Source organism: Seriola dumerili, unplaced genomic scaffold (assembly GCF_002260705.1).
Source record: "Seriola dumerili isolate Sdu_G_001 unplaced genomic scaffold, Sdu_1.0 BDQW01000468.1, whole genome shotgun sequence".
Taxonomy (NCBI): domain Eukaryota; kingdom Metazoa; phylum Chordata; class Actinopteri; order Carangiformes; family Carangidae; genus Seriola; species Seriola dumerili.
Window position 1 is genome coordinate 3,038,397 of NW_019174723.1, and position 18,783 is coordinate 3,057,179.

Consider the following 18,783-nt stretch of genomic DNA (forward strand, 5'->3'; position numbering starts at 1 on the left):
GCTTACTAGCAGTCTTCTTCTTCACTGCCTTTGTGGGAGGACTGCTATACTTCTTTGAGCGTCATCGTGGTCACCCACGTCCTCGTTTACCTGCTCATTACAAACAAATCGGGGACTCACTCATACAAACGTTGCTCCACAGCGCTACTTCTGGTCAGAAACTCCACAGGGTTCCTTTAACCGGCTTTCACATTTTGTTAAATGTTTATTTGCTTTCTTGCCAAGAGTTAAGACAAGAAAATCAGTAGCACGTCGTCTTTTTGTTAAATATGTAGCTACAGCCAGTAGCTGGTAAGCTTAGCATACAGACTGGAAATAGGGAAAAAAAGGTACCCTGTCTCTGTGAAATGCTGACACAATCTGCCTCCAGCACCTCTAATGCTCATTAATTAGCATGTTTGTTTAGTGTTAAAATAACAAAAATTCTCAACAAAAACTTGCAGCCAAAAAATAAATGAATTGCACATAAATGAACGATGTATAACATGTTGATTAGCTACATAGCTATTTGACAGAGGCAGTCTCAGCCATTTCCCTGTTTCCAGTCTTTTTTTGAAGCTAAGCTATGCCGTACTAACTAGCTTCTGGCTGTGGCCTTAAATGAAATGGTCTGATATGAGAGTGGTAGCGATCTTCTCGTCCAACTCTCCACCCTAAACATTTCCCAAAATGTCCAACTATTCCTTCAATACCTTCATTAATCTGAACACCAGTGAAGATCATTTATTACTGGTGTTCTGTATCCAGCTGCAGCAGGCACACTGATAAAAGGAGGTTCAATAAAACAAACAAAAAAATGTTTTTTCACATTCAAGCAGTTTTTCGAAGCATGCAGTTCGCTTGCTGCGTTTTAACTATTACTTGCTACTCTTCTCTCGCATGTCTAGAAACTCAACAGTGGCCAACTTTGTTGCAGTTTCATCTTTGGATCTGTAAGGCCGAATGTTTCAGGCTTTGCCTCGCCGTCTGAATCACAGTTAAGTGCTTCTCTTTTAGGAAGTGGTCAACACAGACACCTGAGTTCGGAGTGGGCTTCTCACAGTCTCTGGTCTTTCTGTCCTCAGGTCTTCCTCTCTGATATATTCTGAACGATTCCCTCCATATCCATCGTGGACTCGTACGCCTCAGTGACCAGCTGTGTTTGCTGCAAAACCTCTGGCACGGAGAAACTCTCTGCTGCCTCCACAGGTCCCAGGTTCTGATTGGACACCACCTCCTCCATCACCGGGTCACTCGACTCGATCACCACCCTCACGATGCAGCTAGGACCGAGGGCGGTCGAGGAGTCCGTGTCTGGGTTTGTGGGTTCCTGGATGTTTCCGGTGTCTGGGGCGTAATCTGTCTGCTCGGTCATCAGTGAGGCTCCCACCGTTTTAGTTGCTTCGTTCTCACCAGAACTTCCTTCAACATCCTGCACCACCACGTTCCTCAGTTTCCTCTGCCGGGGGTTGTAGTTCTCAGTGCGCTTGTGGATTTGAATGTGTCGCCTCAGGTGTGCCTGGAAGAGAAAAACATGGAGATATGCATGTGTCACTTTTGATGTTTTATAGACCAAACAATTAGTCTGCAGTGTAGGACACAAAGAACAACAACACATTCAGGCACATTCCCTGATTTAACTCCACACAAAAGCCACCATCCCTGTCCATAGAAAAGTGACTTCAAAAGGAGTACTGTATGAATGCAGCTGAACACTGCCATGTTCATATCTGCAACAGCCCCAGTGGCCTAATGGATAAGGCACTGGCCTCCTAAGCCAGGGATTGTGGGTTCGAGTCCCATCTGGGGTGCATAGCAGAGTGGCGCAGCGGAAGCGTGCTGGGCCCATAACCCAGAGGTCGATGGATCGAAACCATCCTCTGCTATGTCAGTGATTTTACAAAGCAACTGAATATGTTTGAGTTTCAGACCGTTCAGTCAGACAAAGGATATTTGAGGACATCACGTTGAGCTTTGAGAAACTATAATGGGTAATAAAAAAAGGATTTTAAAAATAATCGCTCACTGCAGCCCAAGTATTTTGTTTCTAGCTTTTCTGTAGGAAGTTTCCAGTCTCAGTGTTGCATATTTGGAGAAACATTAACATTAAAGCAGCTCATCCTCTCTGATGTAATAAATTCTGTGGAGGCTTTTAACTCATAAATCCTTGTCGCACATAAACATGTGGTTCAGTTCAGTTTTATAAACCGAAAAACAAGGAAGTAATCAGCAGGTTGATAAACAACGGAAATAATAGCTTGGTGCAGCCCTACTAGTGAACCTACCTGTCGAGTGAACTTGTAGCCGCAGTCTATACACTCAAACTTCCTCATGCCTTTGTGGCGACGCAGATGAACTCGAAGTTGCTCCCTCGCTGGTGAAGACAGAAACCACAGAGAATCACATCACATGTTCATCAGGAACACAACATGATGTGTTCACTGATTATGGAAGTAAACTGGGCCGGTGGTATATGATACCTTTGAAGGTTTTGCCACAGATGTGACAACAGTGGGGACGACCTTCCTCGTGCTTGCTGGCCTTGTGGCGGACCAGGGCGCCCTTCTCTGTGAAACGCTGCTCGCAGACATCACAGCTGAAGGGACGCTCGCCAGTGTGTGTCCGGTGGTGTTTGTCTAGACTGGCTGATATTAAAAAGACAGCGATTAATACAATTAACTATATCTGCTGGAGTGTGCTGCTGTCACTGACAGAGAGATAGCCAGGGTTCAAGAATTTAGAGTGCTTGAGTTCATCCATTAATTAATCTAATTCTGGGGCTTTCAAAGTCTGACACTGTTCACCCTGGCCCTTGCATTTTCTTGAATATTCTAAGCCTTAGAAATGTCAATTAAAAATTTTGAGAGCAACAGAAGATATGTATGTGGGGAACAACCATGCTCTATATGTCTTACCTTCAGGGCTGTCATCAGTAAGTATAATGTTGCCATGAAGTGAGTGAGCTGTTTACATTTTGGCAAACTGGCACCAATAAAAGTGATGCCCAATTGGCTATAAGCAGTTCATGTTCGCATTGTACTTGTTGATGTACAGACAATTACCACTGGATTACTCTTGTACTGAAGAAAACTTAAAAATGTGATGATTCTCAGGTAAGTTCTGCAGTAACAAGGAGCACCTCTTTTCTGTGATTTCTAAGTAGAATTAAAGATGTTTAGTTGCAATGAACCTCGGAGATAATGATATCCTCGTGAGCACATGAGCATCATGCTTGTGTGTTCAGATTTGACTTAGAGATGAATGTGTGATTTTTTAAAAAAATTTTTACAGAAATTGGGACAATTAGGTTTAAGCGCCTGAACTGCCTCAGTGAAATTTTGTCACATCAGTGAATTCCAGTTGTTTTCTCAACACCTGCATACACCTTTCCCTCTCACCTCACACAGTACCTCTGCCTCACAGTTTGAAAACCCCAGATTTAACTTATTTATCATGTTATGCTCACAGTGATGACAAAAGCAGCAGACCAGGAAGGATGGCCATTACCTTGCGTCCTGAAGGTTTTGCCACAGAGATGACATTGGTAAGGCTTCTCACCACTGTGTATACGCAGATGCATGTTGAGGTTATTCTTCTGGGAGAACGCATGCCCACATAAGTTACATACAAAAGGTCGCTCGTTTCTGTAATGCAAATTTTAAAGAATAGACTCAGTTCATCTGCACCGATGCACCATCACAGTTGTTGTGAAATTCAAAGGAACCCAGTTTACTGTAACATGCTCCACTACCTGTGAATGGCTTTGATATGCATCTGCAGACCGTTTCGACTGGACGCTCGATGGCCACACTCCTCACACACAAACGGCTTTTCACCGCGATGTTTGGCTGCTTCGTGCACACGCAGCTCTGTCCGAGTCAAGAAGGTTTTGGGGCACTGGGGACACTACAAATGAAATATTCTTGTAACAGAATGAAAACAACAAGCTTTGAATTGAAAAGTGACTTTTGGTGAAAACACAAAGGCAAAACAACTTGCATATTTACTACAGGTACACATAACTTCATAGGAAGACAGTTGGGAAAACTTACTGCATGTGGTTTTGGATAACCGTGGATCTTCATCATGTGAATCGTTAAATTCTTCTTGTACAGAAACTGTTCAGGACACGACGAACACTGAAACAAATTACACTGTGTCACTGAAGATGTTTTTAAAAACTCATTTCAGATTTGATTAATTAATTGTCATCCATGTTTGCTAGGTGAAGGTGTAGGCTTCACCTTGTGGGGCATATCTCCCGTGTGGGACACAACGTGCAGACGTAACTGTTCTTTTCCACTGAAGGTTGAGGAGCACGTCACGCAGGTGTACGTCTGTAGTTACAGCACAGCACAAACGCTGATGTTACACTTTCTTTCTTAGTTCATTTTGAATCTTTGCTTTCTCATCAGTGGAGCTAAATCACTTTTTTATTACTCGCCTGTACTCGAGCACAGTCTCTGATCTCGTGTATTAAAAGATTCTCCTTCCTGAAGTACCTCTTTCCACATTTAAGGCAACCAAAGGGCCTCTCCCCTGTATGCCGCCTGTGAAAAACACACATTAATAGCTAATCTTTCAGCAGTAATTCAAAGTAAAAGAAATTGCAGAAGACATATACCTGTTGTGGACTTTGAGGTAGTACTTGCTCTTGAAGGATTTGTCACAGATGGGACACTGCACAGAGTCCTTCTTGGAGTCTTCTTCAACAGCCTCGCCATTCTCAGTTTTCTCCGTCTTACTCTGGGCCTTGCGTTTCCGTGCGGTCGATGTGGACGGAGCTGAAGAAGTGGCCTCGGCAATGGGCACATACTCCTCATCTGAGCCTTCAGTGATCCCCTCAAAATCGCCCACATCTTCATCCTCCTCTGCCTCCTCAATTACTCTGCTAACACCATTGTCGTTTATGTCAATCTGTAAGTCGGTCATCTGCAAAACAGCACAGGACAAGTGTAACAATAGCAACAGTGTTCATCTTTGTCATCATTATTTGCACTTGTAGTTAAATTCAGTAGCAAATGACCAATCACTGTAATGCTTATGTTCATGTAATATACCTCAGTTTCACCAGCTGGCTGATCTGGGTTTTGATTTTCCACAACAACATCACCACTTTCCTTCTCCACAGGAATATTCGGGGCCCTCTTGCTCGCTGTTTCAGTGGCTGTAAAATCAGTGTTGGAGCTCTCATCGGTCACCAGTCGCCTGGGGCCCTTCACTACACGACCAGAGCGGGTGGTGGTAGTAGTGGAGCTTAAACTGGCTGTGTCAGTATCGATACTGGACTCATCTTTTGTGACTGTAGGCAAGTTCTCTTCTTTGACTGAACATTGAGAGGTTTTATCTGATGCAGACTTTCTAGGTCTGCCTCTTTTACGCTTGAAAGGCACCGGATCAACAGATGTTTCCTTGAACTGCTGACAGAGTGCAAGTGCTTCTGGGACACAAAGGCTGGCTGCTGCCCGCTGCACCTTGTCCAGGTTGTCAGGATTCAGCTTGAGCTCCCCGGTGTAGACGAAGTTAAGGAGCAGCTCCAGGCCATCGTTGGGGCACTCTTGAAGGCAGAACTCCATGCATGGTGAAGTGGGCATGTTGGACTGCTGGAACAGTTCACTGAAACAGGCAAGGATGTTTCGATGGGCGAGGTAGACCACCCCACCTCCCACATTCAACACTGCATCACAAAACCTCCCCACTGCCCTCTGCTGGTTCAGGGAGGAGAGGACACGCTGTGCATGGTTGCTCTCTGCTGCAGGCATTCCTCTGGCTTCACTGGATACTGCTGCTGCATGAGAAACATAAACATCATACTGTTTCTATATAATATTTATAAAATGTATCGCTGATTGATTGACCGATTGGAAAAAAAAAAGACTAAAAAAGTAATTAACAATTATCAAAATAGTTTGTGATTCATTTTCTGTCCATTAACTAATGGATTCAGTTCTAGATGTTTTATGTTGTTGTCCATTGTTGTTTATTTATCTATTACCTACTTTCTTTTACATAACTACATAACACAGCATTATGTTATGTCTGCCTTCTCTGTTGGTTTGCGGTAGTTGTTTGAGCTGTTTGCCAAATTTTATCCTCCTAGGGCTAAAATAATTTGTCTATTCATTGATTACTCGATCAATGGAAAATGAATCAGGAACTATTTTGATAAGTGATTAATTGTTATGTGTGTGTGTTTTTTTTTTTTTTCAAAACAGGCAAAAAAACGCTGTTTCCAGCTTCTTAAATGTGATGATTTGCAGCTTTTATTCGTCTTATTTGACAGAAAACTGAATGAAAAGCTGCTGATCACTTCAGAGCATACTGTATGAGGCTGCAGATACTACTCCACAGAGATCATTTGAAATGAATTAGATGAAACATAGCATATCTGAGAAAATAAGATTTTAATAAGGTGTTGAGCATTTAAGAGGGCTATACAGGGTTTCAGCAGTGTTGATCAAATTAAATTTAAGACTTTTTCAGACCTCTGTAACAAAGAATACAATCTCTTTTTCACAGTCATACCTGTCAAAGAATGCCTACATTAACTTTAAGTCAGAAAATTGATAGGTAGATTAACAAACTTCAGTTCTTGCTAAAATGAGCTCCTGCCAAGCAGTAATAATAATAATAATTATTATTATTGTTATGTTAATAACAATAATAATAATGATGCACTGTCACATTAGTCTCACTTCTAGTTTATTTTTGTATAATTTCTCATGACAGACCCCAACCACACACGAAAAAAGTTGTAATTAATGTTACTGTCTACAGCAGGCAAGAGGAAATGTTCAGGACCTTTTTTAATTAAATTTAAGACTTTTTAATACCTTACGAGGCCTTTGAACTGAATCCATTGCGTTTTAATAGTTTTCAAGACCTGCAGATACCCTATAGATATTCACTTCTTCCATTTAATAACTTTATGAATTTCATTTGAATTAATGATAGCTATCACATTAACTGTGTTGATTATTAAAATAAAGTCCTCTGTTATGTTTTCCTGGGATTATGATATCTCTACAGTTTAAAAAAAAAAATAGATATATATAAACTGCAATCCCCTGACTACCTACGCACCTCGACGTTTATTTCCTACCACAGATCTTTAAAGACGCTCCCTTAGCGTGGTACTCACCCGACAGCTGCATTTCAACACTCACATTTGCATTATCGATTAAAACTGATTATTCACTCTTATTTGTTGATAAGCTCCATCCGCTCCGGGTATAATGTAAATAGGGAGAAAAAATAGCAAAGCCTAGCTACATGCACCTTGTTTTCGTTTCTTGCAGGCCCCTAAAAACTGCAAAAGGAAGAGGATGTGACGGTGTTTACGCGACCGAACTCCGGGAAAGATGTTTATTGTCCATTATTAAACACCAACATTCACAACAAAAACAATAAAACTGCTACAAATAAGATGTTCATTTGTGGCTACATAGCTTTTTAATATTTTTCTATCTCTGTGATAATAGACTAAAAGATAAATTATTGCCTAAAATAACTTTGTCATATATAACAACACTCCGGGTAAAACCATAGTCGACCCTCCAGACGCGGCGTCTGTTTGTGGCTCACACATGTAAGCTAGCCATTAGCACTGGCCAGCTTCAGGGATTCGCGTTGGCGAATTATAAAACGCTATCCACTTCGTAGCATTACAGGGGCTCATCTCTACAGTTCTGCATTGTGTTGTACAAACGGGGGGTAAGTTTTCTCTACCTGAGTGTAACGACAGTAGCTAGCCTAGCAGCTAACGTGCGATAAGGTTGTGATAGTTAGCCCTGAAAACTTCACGCCAAGTTTAAAATGCACGTTTCATTGTCTAACATCTGATTCCTCTTTAACGGTGAGTTTATAGACTTGCTGAACCTCACACGTAGAGAAATTGAAGTATAAGAAATACACAGCTAAATAACCTCTTTTTTGTGTTAGCATTGTTAATTCAGCTTTGAACTGCTATCGAATTGTCTGGCTGCCAAATCAAGCTAGCTGTGGTGGCTAACATGTTTTTAAAAGTAAATACCGTTTAGGACTGCAACTAACGACTATTTTTATTATCGGTTAATCTGCCGATTATTTTCTCAATTGACTGATTAGTCATTTAAATGTCATTAAAAGCTGATTTCAGAGTGTTCTTGCTCTGTACCTGGTCTGATGTGATCTAGATGAGGAAAAAACAGTGAAATCACATTAAATTTAAAAAAAAAATGTACTTATAATATAATGTTTCGACAACTAAAAATATAGATTTCTCAAATTTGAAACTATGTTCTAAACTGTGTATGAACTCTGTCTGATAATAAAGTCCAGATTTGCCAAGTCTAGGGAGAGTGGTTTTATATCTTAACCTGGTCTGATTGGTCTCTAATTGGGGGAAAACAGCTGTGATATTGCGTTTTGCTTTATTGAAATTGTTTTTAAGAAACACGTTTTTACAAACAGAATAAAAATTTCACAAATCTGAAACTGTTCAACCATTACTGGTGTCTACTTATATAAATGCAGAGTTTTTAAGATAGAGCTATTGATGTTATATTTTTCTCTGCTGTCATGAATGAAGGAAAGGTTTCTATTAACCTTAACCCAATTTTTAAAGTGGGTTTCAAAGGCTTTAACCTTTTGAAATACACTGTCTCACTGAATGGACACTTTGGCCCTAGTAGCACTACTTTACGTGTGTTTTAGTCTGTACCAGACTCAGTCTTCACACAACCTTGACAGATTATACATTGCTATACAAGCTTCATAAGGCTCCTCATTCTGTCTATACAAAGCATTTTAGGATCATATCACTGCAACACCTTTTGACACATAATTGTACAGACATGTGGCTGTGGCTTCAATGTGTTTTCCACACTCACAACAGGCCTTATCATTTTTATGCCAGAAAAAGGCAAGCAACAAAGAAAAGCCTTACATTTCTGTCATGTATGTACCTCTGTACCTTTGGTTCAGGATTCAGACTCATTCTGACTTTTTGATTGTAAAATTTAAAGGGTTACCTTTCAAAGAAATCAGGGGTTATGACTAATCAAAAGGGTTGAAGAACAGTAACTTTATTTTGTTTTGGGTAGGGTACATTATTTTCAGGTTTGTGCACAAATTCAGGTGTCTGGTAACAGATTTGCATGTCTAACAACCTTTCACAACAATATGTGGATTGAAAAATGAGAAGAGAATCGGTATTGTCCCCTTAACAGCTAAATTGGAAGCTAACTTCAGCGCCGTTACAGAATAATGAAACGCAGCTATCCCAATTTGATTAATCGATTTACACAGAAAATGTCAGCAAAATAGTGAGAATTCTTTTTTTACTTCTTATTTGAATAATTTTTCAAGCCATTAATGTGATTTTTCTCTGCTTCTTCAACACAAGAACTTTCTGTTTTTCTTAGTATTATATTGTCATGCACTGAATATTTAATATATTTACCATTAATCGAACAAATGGGACATTTGAAAACATCACCTTAGACTGGTTAAATTTTAGGGCATTTTTCCCAAGTTTGGCTAATTTCTGCCTCTGTCTTTGCAGGCTTCCCCCTTTGTTTTTCATCGGCACCCACATGAATAATTGTTGATTAGAGAAACATGAAGGTGAACAAACCCACACAGGGTAAGGGCCATACTAAATCTCAGAAGTGGAAGGATGTTAGGGGCAAACGATGCAGACCTCCCATCAGTTCCTCTGAGCTCAGCTCTACCCCTGTTATGACCAGGATGATAAAAGAGCACCATGCATCTGTGAAGAAAAAACCCACCGTCAAGAGACTGAAAAATAAGGCAAAGTCTGTTTCAGACTCAAAGAAAAGCACTCAGTCTGGACCGAAGAAATCTTACAGTCAGGCTAATGGAAGTTCAGCATTTAAGATGGACAATGTGTCCGATGACTCACAGGACTGGAAGGAATATTCCCAGACCATTCATGGGAACGGTGTGGAGACCTCTGCTTACATGGAGGACGTCCAGCCAGGTAGACTGGAAGGAGAGGCTCTCCATTGCTGTGCAGAGAGAGATGATCGGAAAAACCATGCAGTGCTTGTCATGCAGAAGAATCAGGTATGCTTCAGGTCATTTTTGGTAGAGTTTGTCAGATTTGGAAACAATTAAGACAAATTTTAATCCATTTTAGTCCATTTTCATAACTGAGCATAAAATCACTCTCCTGCAGACCCTGTGTTTCCGTGGGAAGTGCTTTTTGACCTGCCTGTACGGTCGTGTAGAAGTGATGGGGTTCACTATTGAAGAGGGCCAGCAATCGTATCCACTCTTCTCTCCAGCCTCACATTGTCCACTGATCATTAGAGCACTAGAAAGCTCTGATGACACCAGAGATGACAAAACAGAGGCTTCATCCATCCTCCGAAAGTATCTGTCATCAGGTGAATGCCTAAGCAGCTCCCCTGCCATTGTATTAGAGAATTATGTATTTATTTTATAATCTTATTTGCATATTTAGTTAAGAGTTGTAGCATAAAGAAAAGATTAGACTGAGAGTGTATTGTTTGATGCATCTTTTTCTTTGAATGTGATTCTATTTTTTTAATTTATTTTTTTGTAGCATCACAGAAAAAGTTGCTAAAAAAGGTAATGTCACACTCATCCATCATCCTGCTGGAGCCCATGGAGACGCCTCTGACACGGTTTCTGTCAAGCTTCACAGATCTCAGCGAATTGTTCAGCCCCCCGATGGTAAGTTGACTGATTGTCTCTGATTGAATCACAAGACGTTGAAATGCATTTAATTTGGGACACAACTGGAATCAGCAGTCAGTCTCATATGTCTAACAGAAGCTTCTCCTCACTGCTTGTTTGTAGAGTGAACTCATGTCAGCTGTTCTTGACACTCCTCTCAATGGTTTGGGGATGGTTCCTCTGGGCAGCACCATCGAGGGCCTGAAAATGTCGAAGAGCTACAGAGATGCTCTTAACGCGGTGGTCAGTGCTTGCAGAGGTAAGCCCCTGTCACACGTGAAATTTCTTACGTAAATGTGATGAGAATTTTATGTGTTGGTCTGATGTCTGAATAAGAACTTGAGTCACTTATATGTAACTACTCCTGGTAGGACCTAGTTACGATCTCCCAACACTCTGTGGCTTAAATCTGACTTAAATCTGTCATGTTAACACAAAGGCTTCAGCAGCACAAGGATAAACACACTGTCTGAGCACTATGATACATGTATCACTTTATCATCTGTTACACAGAAAGAAAATAAAATCAGTTTGATCAACCATGAAACACTATTTATGAACCACTTGTGAGTTATCGAAGAGATTCTTTTCATGTTAGATCACCCTATAAAAAATCATTTCCCCACAGTGAGGGGAATAAGAGATTTAAAAAATCTGACTATAGATGAATAAATGAATATCCAGCAAAACAATAACATGTGTAAGCAAATGGGAATTAAATGAAACTCCTAACTTAATGTCTTGTCACTTTAAGTAAATAATTGAAATGTATTTATATAGCACCTTTTCACAGATAAAAAAAATCACAAGGTGCTTTACATCATAAAAAAAGTACAAAAGTTCAAGAAATAGGACAGTAAAAGCAATTAAATACATAAAGAGTAATAAAATAAAAAGTATTCAGACAGAATGACCAGAAGCCTGTCTGAATAAAAATGTTTTCAACTGCTTCAAGAAGACCTCACAGGAGTCTTTGTGATTGCACATTGCTGGACATTATAAAAAAGGCAGCAGAAATCAATATCTAATATGTACCTATTTTGAGTCTGGATGGAGAGCTTTCCCGCTCTTGTATCCTGTCATCTATCCACTACAAAAATCTTTGAATGAAATGGTCACAGTGGTCATTATCTAAGGCTTCAGCTGCAAAATCAATGTTAAAGTTCATCACTGATGCAGCCGCTGTTCTCTATAGTACACCAGATGGCAAATATTGCAGCTTTGTAGCTGTTTCCATATGAATCTTATCATGTCTGAATAAAGCCATTTGTGTAACACACTTTTTACTGTAATAGACTGATGAATCCATGGATCCATATTCAATAATGGCTGTACACAAACGCACTCACATTTGACCCTGCACTGGTAAATTATGTCACCTTTCTGTCATTCATAGGGGACATGGATGGTTGTGCTGTTATCCTTGTATGTGGCACCAAGAATGTGGGCAAGTCAACATTTATCCGCACCCTCGTCAACATCTTACTAAATCAGTAAGTTCTCATAACATTAACATACCACACCTTCATTTGTATATAGAAAATATATACTTATATTTTGTAATAATTCTATGTTTGTATGCTAAGATTTTTATGCCTGAGTGCCAGCGGCAGTCAGTCGCATTAGTCGACATATTGTTTTCGGGTTGTCCGTCCGTCTGCCCCTTGTGGACGAAATATCTCAGTAACACCTTGATGGAACTTATTCAAAATTTGGCACAAACATTCACTTGGTCTCAAGAATGAACTGATGCCATTTTGGAGGTCATAGGTCACGGTGACCTCACAAAACGTGGTTTTGGCCGTGTGAACGTAATATCTCCTTAATGCCTTGAGGGAATTTCTTTTATTTAAATCTGGTAAAAATGTTCATCTAGACTCAAGGACAAACTGATTACAATTTGGTGGCTAAAGGTCAAAGTTCAAACGTCAAGGTCACGGTGGTTCTGGCCTTGTGAATGCAATATCTTCATAACGCCTTGAAGGAACTTCTTCAAATTTGGCACATTTGGTCTAATGTATGTCTAAATGTGTCTGTAGCACTACTAGTGTGGATTATTTGGAAGGGGACCTTGGTCAAACAGAATTTACCCCTGCTGGCTGTCTGTCTTTGTCGACTGTCAGAGAACCACTTCTGGGTATGTATTTATCCTCTTGTTTCTTCACTTCACTTCTTACACATCTAAGTGTGTATATTGGCCTACTTCTGATTGATTCCATAGGTTTTTGTAAGTTTGTTTGTGTTTTAATTTGAGAGTATGGTGTGTATGTATTGGACTGTTAATACACTTGTTAAGTGTCTAGTACCAACTAAATTTACACTGTGGATCTTCTGTGTTTAATATGTTAAAGAGTTCTGTCATTGTTCAAGGAAGTTTAACATTTTGGGAAATACTCGTATTTTCCTTCTTTTTAGGTGAGAAGACTGATACCAGTCTCATGTCAAATATGAGTTCAGCGAAACATGTCATTTTTGTACTTGGTTTTGCACTTGGTTTTTGTAAGGATTAAACAAATGGGACAAAACATGGGAGTTAGTGACCTTTAGAGGTGCTGGTAGGCACTGGATAGAGCCAGGCTAGCTGTTTCCCCCTGTTTTCAATCTTTATGCTAAGCTAAGCTGACCATCTCCTGGCTGAAGCTTGATGTGATGGTAACATCAGTCTTCTCATCTTACTGTTGGCAAAACAGTGAATAGGAGAATAATCCCAGAATGATGAACTGTTCCTTTAAGATATAGCTGAACTGTTTATTCCACATGTTATTCCTGTTTGTATAAGGTTGAATTAGTAGACTTACATTGAGTTGTTTTCCAGGTCCACCTTTCACACATCAGTGCACACCAGAGCACATGATCTACTACGGTCAGTCAACATGTGAGTCGGACTTAGACCGCTACCTGGAAACCCTGAAGGCTTTATGGCGCAGACGCTCCCAGAGCAGAGAGACCCCTGTCATTATCAACACCATGGGCTGGGTCAGAGGTCAGCAGTGACAGAATATGAAGAACTTTAAATACACTAGTTGTAAAAAAGTGTCTGAACGTGTGCTCGTCTTTCGCTGCCCACAGGATTTGGATTCCAGCTGCTAGTGGACATGATCCGCTTCTTTCCAGTTTCACATGTCGTCCAGCTTGGCCATGGTGGTACCACCCACTGTCCCCCGCTCACTCCAGAGTTTCTTAGGACGGCACATGGCTGTCAGACGCACCCGCCCGCCCAGACCGCCCTGGACGAGTTTACAGAGAGCCACACTCCCCCCAGAAGCTACACTCACCTTATTGTGCAATCAGAGTTTCAAGGAGTGGGAAGTCAAGGAACAGCGTAAGTACAACACTATCAGTGGTGGAAAGCTTTCATTATCCCAAACCACTTGCTTTATTGTCTGTGTGCATTGAATTTGACAGGAAACACCAGCGCAGTAATGAGCACAGAGAGCTGTCACTGCTGGCCTACCTGAGTCAGCTGCAGCCCCCTGATCCTGGACCAGTTAGACCTCTACATAGCCTCACTCCATACCAGGTACATGTGGAAGATAATGCAGCAGTTGTGTTCCTGATGGGAGTTTTTTTTTTTTTTTTTTTTCTTTATCCCCTCAGAAAATAGTTAATCATCTTCAATATGGGTCTTAAAGAAATGGTTTGTCATTTTAGCAAATATGCTTATTCCCTTTCTTGCTGAGAGTTAGATGACAAGATGGAAGATACCTGTCATATATGTGCGTTAGATATGAAGCTGAAATCTGCAGGGGATTAGCCTAACTTTAAGACGAAGCAGTGGAAAACAGCAAGTGTGGCTTTGTCCAAAGTTGAAAAATCACCTACCAGCACCTGTAGATTTTATTAGTCACTGCTCCTTGACAAGAAATAGTTCCAGTAGTAGCTCCCCACAAAAACAACGACATTTTTACGTTTCTGTTTGTCTACAAATGAAACAAGTAAGATATAACATGTTAATTAGTACCTAACTATTTAATTAGCACAAACTATTTAACTATAACTAACTCTGATCCCACAGGTGCCCCACACAGCCGTGGCTTTAGGTGTGATCCATTGCGAGGTGGTGCCCAATCACATGTTTTATGCTGCCAATGCCAGTCTGGTGGGGCTCTGCTGCTTGGGGGAGAAAATAGCAAGCAGAGGGGGTCCAGTCCTGCTGTCCCAGGCACCCATCTGTCCATGTGTGGGCTTTGGTAGGTACCTTGTCTCAGCTTTATGTCAATGGTCAGTTTGGCACCTCAGCACCAGTTGACCTAACTTGTATCGGAAATCACATTCATTATTCATAACTCTGATCATTTGAAAAGAGACATGATGCACATATTTTTAGATTCAAGTGTAACTCACTGTTTCTCAAGTCAAGTGTCCACGGAAGATAAATCTAAGAAGTCGTAGGAAAAAACACGCCTTCTGAAATGAATAAACTTGCCTGAGATTCATCACAGTTTTAGATTTTTTCAGTAATCAAGTGATACAGTGAACAGCGTGTATATCATTGGTACGATGCAGACAGGAACTGCTAATAGCTAATTCTGTATGGTTTTAAATAACGTTAGGCTGTAAATACTGTAAGATAAATACAGGGCTCAATGTGTTGCCCACAGGTATCTCCATGGCAACGTTGTACTTTGTTTGCATTCAGTGGGAATTGTAGTTCCAAAACTTACATGTTTGTTTGCATAATTAGCTGTGAACAGTTCCTGTTTGCAGTGTAGCCATGGATGCACAGACAAATGTCTCTGGATTACTTTGATACTAGTTATGGAAGATAATGATATCTGTGTTATATGCGAGTCACAATGAATGATATTAATGATGATGTTTCATGATTTTGTGCAATGATTTGACTGAGTTATGACTTATTTTCACCTCACAACCCCTTCAACTCTCTGGCGTCCCTCTGGGGAAGCTTTTATCTTTTATCTTTTGGCTTTGTCCTGCAGAATGTTCTTATCTCCTACAGACTTTATCTTGTAATTTCCTGAGGTTTAAAATGCTGTCCCCAGTGAATATTTTATTCCCCTCTTCCCCCATGTAATGTTAATCCTGTATGATCGGCGCTCAAGACCTGGTGAATTTTGTAAATAAAGGAACTGAAAACTGAGCAAAAAGCCAAGGGTTCAAAGGCCTAAAAGAAATCAAATGTCAAAAATCATTCAATTTTTGATGTTTCCTAAATTCCAGGTGTGCTTCGAGGTATCGACATGGTACGAGGTCTGTACTTTCTGCTGACACCTGTAGATCCCTCCGTCCTTCGTAAGGTCAACTGTCTGCTACTGGGGGCCATATCGCTGCCTTCCTCCATCATCACATCACAGGTCAGATGACAGTTCTGCTCTCTAAAACACACTAGTCTTCAAATAACATTCTGAAGTAAAACACAGATATCAGTCCAAAGCTTTATTTTACAGTGACTTACGACACCTCTGTCTGTGTTTCAGCCTGGGTTTGAGGGAGAGATGCCCTATGTCACCACAGACTACAGTTTTGATCTCACTGGTGCAGGAAAGCTGCGAGTCTTCAAGGGCCTTATGAGACCAAGTCAAATGGGGATGTAATGACTTTTTCTACAAAGCATCAACTTGTTGCCCTTTACATTCTCGACTGGTGTCTTAACGCCAAACCAGTCAGCACTGGCCTTTGAATGTACAGAACTGAGGTTGAGTTGGGACAGTTTGTTTTTTTTTTTTTTTAAATGTCAAGATTCAGTCTGACAGAGATGCCAGGAATGCAGACTCTGCAGGAGAAGACGGCAGCCTTCCTGTTACTGGACTTGCTTTTTGAAAACACCGGGTGTTCTCACCATGTCTTACAACCTGCTACTGTACATACATTTGATGGCGCTGTGAAGGAGTTTCTGGGTTTTCTGTCACATGGACAATAATATCACACCTTGTAGTTAAAGCTCTTGTTTGATGTCTCTTCTTTGTAGGTGACATTCCAAAACTGAAAACATAAACCTGCCAGATATTAAATGATAAATAACCTTTGTTTCTTTTCTTGTTTTCAAGTGCTTTTTTAGACCAGTGTCACTAGTGGTTGTTACAATTGTTATTTGTTTCACAGTCATATAGTCGTACATCCATGTAGGTTTCAACCAGGCAGGTGATTGCCATTTAACCAGTCTATCACAGGATGCCGTGTAGTCCCCAAATCAGACAGTAGTTTGTTAATTTTTGACGGTTGTATTATGGGATAAAATGTCCACTCTGATGACGTTTTTAACATTGTTTATGGTCACATCCAACAATCAAGTAGAGACGACGGCAGGGCAGAGTTACAAAGGGACCTTTCAGTTGAAATGATCTGTAAATCTGATGGATTTACAAATTAAAGAAGCCCGTTTTGTCAGTATTGTGTTTTTACGACGGTCAAATGTTTTACTGAAATGGCTCTATTTTTATTGCTGACAAACTCTGCTTTAACTGTTGTACGTTTGTTATTGTGTTAAATGGTCACAAAAGTGTTAGTGCACTTAACGGTCATTGAAGAGGGTTTTGTAAATGTTTACAATTTCGTATGTAGGCTCATGTGGGATATAAAGATAAAAAAAAAATTTAAAAAAAGGATAATTTTGTTTTTTTGGTGCTACCTATTGTGCCACAAGGTGGCAGCAAATATATGTTGGGATTTTGCTCTGAACAGCAGCAGATGTTCACTTAGAAAAAGTCTCAAGGCCAAGAAAACTGCAATAAAAACTGTCAAGACACAATCTTATAATACTGAAGAACTTGAATGTAAATGTTTCATAATGGTTTTAAAAGCAAATCAAATGACTTAACACCATCTGAGTGACTTGTCATTGCATGTGGACCGACATTTACACTATCTGACTGGAGGAATTGAAGGACTCTCAGTCGTAAACATCCACTCACGCAGTGGAGAATTGCTAATTTGTTAAGTGGGCTGTTTTAACGTCCCCTCTCTGCCCCCTCGCTCTTCTTTGTTCACTGTTCCCCCCCGCCTCTTTATTGAGGGTGGGTGCATACAAACACAGCGCAGTGACATTTTGGCAGAGTCATTGTTTTGGCTTTGTCAGGTCAGATGTTTTCCCATAGACCTCATGCAAACCAAAGAGAAATCCCACTGTAGGGGAGACACTAGACAGTCTGCATGTCCCAGACTGATCAGAAATAACAACACACATCTGTGCAATGTATTTCAATGTTACATTTAGTGCATTTATAACCACCAAACAAAAAACACAGATGTTCTGAGTAAGAGGTGGAGTTCATTCACCCATTGGATGTGCAAACTCCAAATGAAAGCTGAGAATATGTTTAACTTTCCTAGTTGGAAAGAAAACAGAAAATTGACAAAAATTTTGATAAATAAATTTTCTTTTTCGTTGCCAAAATAGCAAATGTGTTCCAGATGATCAATTTTTTACATTTTATATAGACCAAACAATTATTGATTATTTAAGAAAATAACTGTCAGATTAATATGAAAACAATTGTGAGATGCACCTCTAAACAGGATATATGGGCAACATTTCAAGTATACTTTAGTTGGTGCTGCTGCCAGAATCAGTGAGGCTTTTGATCTGGTTAAAGCTTTGAACTAAACCCCCCCCCCTCCAAAAAAAAAAAGTATCAAGGATACCTGCCAACAGGCAAAGTCATGCACAAATCTCACTTCTGTCAGCCTTGTGATTGTAATAAACCCTTGATTTTTCTTGAGTGATATGTGCAACGCTCATGCGATGGCTTCCCTCCCTGACCAACGGTTCATCTGCAAAGACAATTGTGCTGAATGAAGAGACAATGCAGAGGCAGTGCCATTGTAACAGCTTGAAGCCCCCTGTTTAGTGGACTATTTGGTGATATGGTTTCATTTGTTGGAACAATGTGAAAATAACACATTGCCATGTGTGGATCAGTGTGGTGAGGGTATGCCGGGCCCTTCTTAACCACCCTTTTCTGCCAGGTTTTGTGTATGTTTGAGCCCCGATTTGCTTGTGTGGTCATCTGATGTAACACAGATTAATCTAGGAAAATGCACCATGTAATTACAGTATCATTTCAAATAATGATTACAGGGCCCTCTTCAAGACAGGGCCTAAAATCAGGTAATAGAGCAGGATCTGAAAGCTATCATGTT

General features: G+C 40.3%; 2 protein-coding genes and 1 non-coding gene across 3 annotated transcripts; 2 read left to right on the forward strand and 1 right to left on the reverse strand.

Annotated features, from left to right (window-relative positions):
• Positions 1 to 20: 20 nt before the first annotated feature.
• Positions 21 to 7,268, reverse strand: LOC111234889 (telomere zinc finger-associated protein-like). The gene is made up of 11 exons (XM_022763086.1): positions 7,121 to 7,268; positions 5,040 to 5,767; positions 4,604 to 4,911; positions 4,424 to 4,529; positions 4,224 to 4,316; positions 4,032 to 4,118; positions 3,731 to 3,885; positions 3,487 to 3,623; positions 2,460 to 2,624; positions 2,265 to 2,353; positions 21 to 1,498 (listed from the first exon to the last, which is right to left on the reverse strand). The coding sequence occupies exons 1-11, from the start codon at positions 7,131 to 7,133 to the stop codon at positions 1,061 to 1,063; spliced, it is 2,319 nt and encodes a 772-aa protein (XP_022618807.1). The 5' UTR covers positions 7,134 to 7,268; the 3' UTR covers positions 21 to 1,060.
• trnar-ccu lies at positions 1,718 to 1,790 on the forward strand. The gene has a single exon. It is a non-coding gene; the product is annotated as a tRNA-Arg (tRNA).
• A 278-nt stretch (positions 7,269 to 7,546) lies between the features above and the next one.
• On the forward strand, positions 7,547 to 17,069 carry nol9 (nucleolar protein 9). Its single transcript, XM_022763087.1, has 13 exons — positions 7,547 to 7,692; positions 9,524 to 10,047; positions 10,160 to 10,370; positions 10,550 to 10,680; positions 10,807 to 10,942; positions 12,080 to 12,176; positions 12,723 to 12,820; positions 13,499 to 13,666; positions 13,753 to 14,005; positions 14,089 to 14,203; positions 14,699 to 14,873; positions 15,865 to 15,998; positions 16,122 to 17,069. The coding sequence occupies exons 2-13, from the start codon at positions 9,580 to 9,582 to the stop codon at positions 16,236 to 16,238; spliced, it is 2,103 nt and encodes a 700-aa protein (XP_022618808.1). The 5' UTR covers positions 7,547 to 7,692; positions 9,524 to 9,579; the 3' UTR covers positions 16,239 to 17,069.
• The last annotated feature ends 1,714 nt before the right edge of the window (positions 17,070 to 18,783 follow it).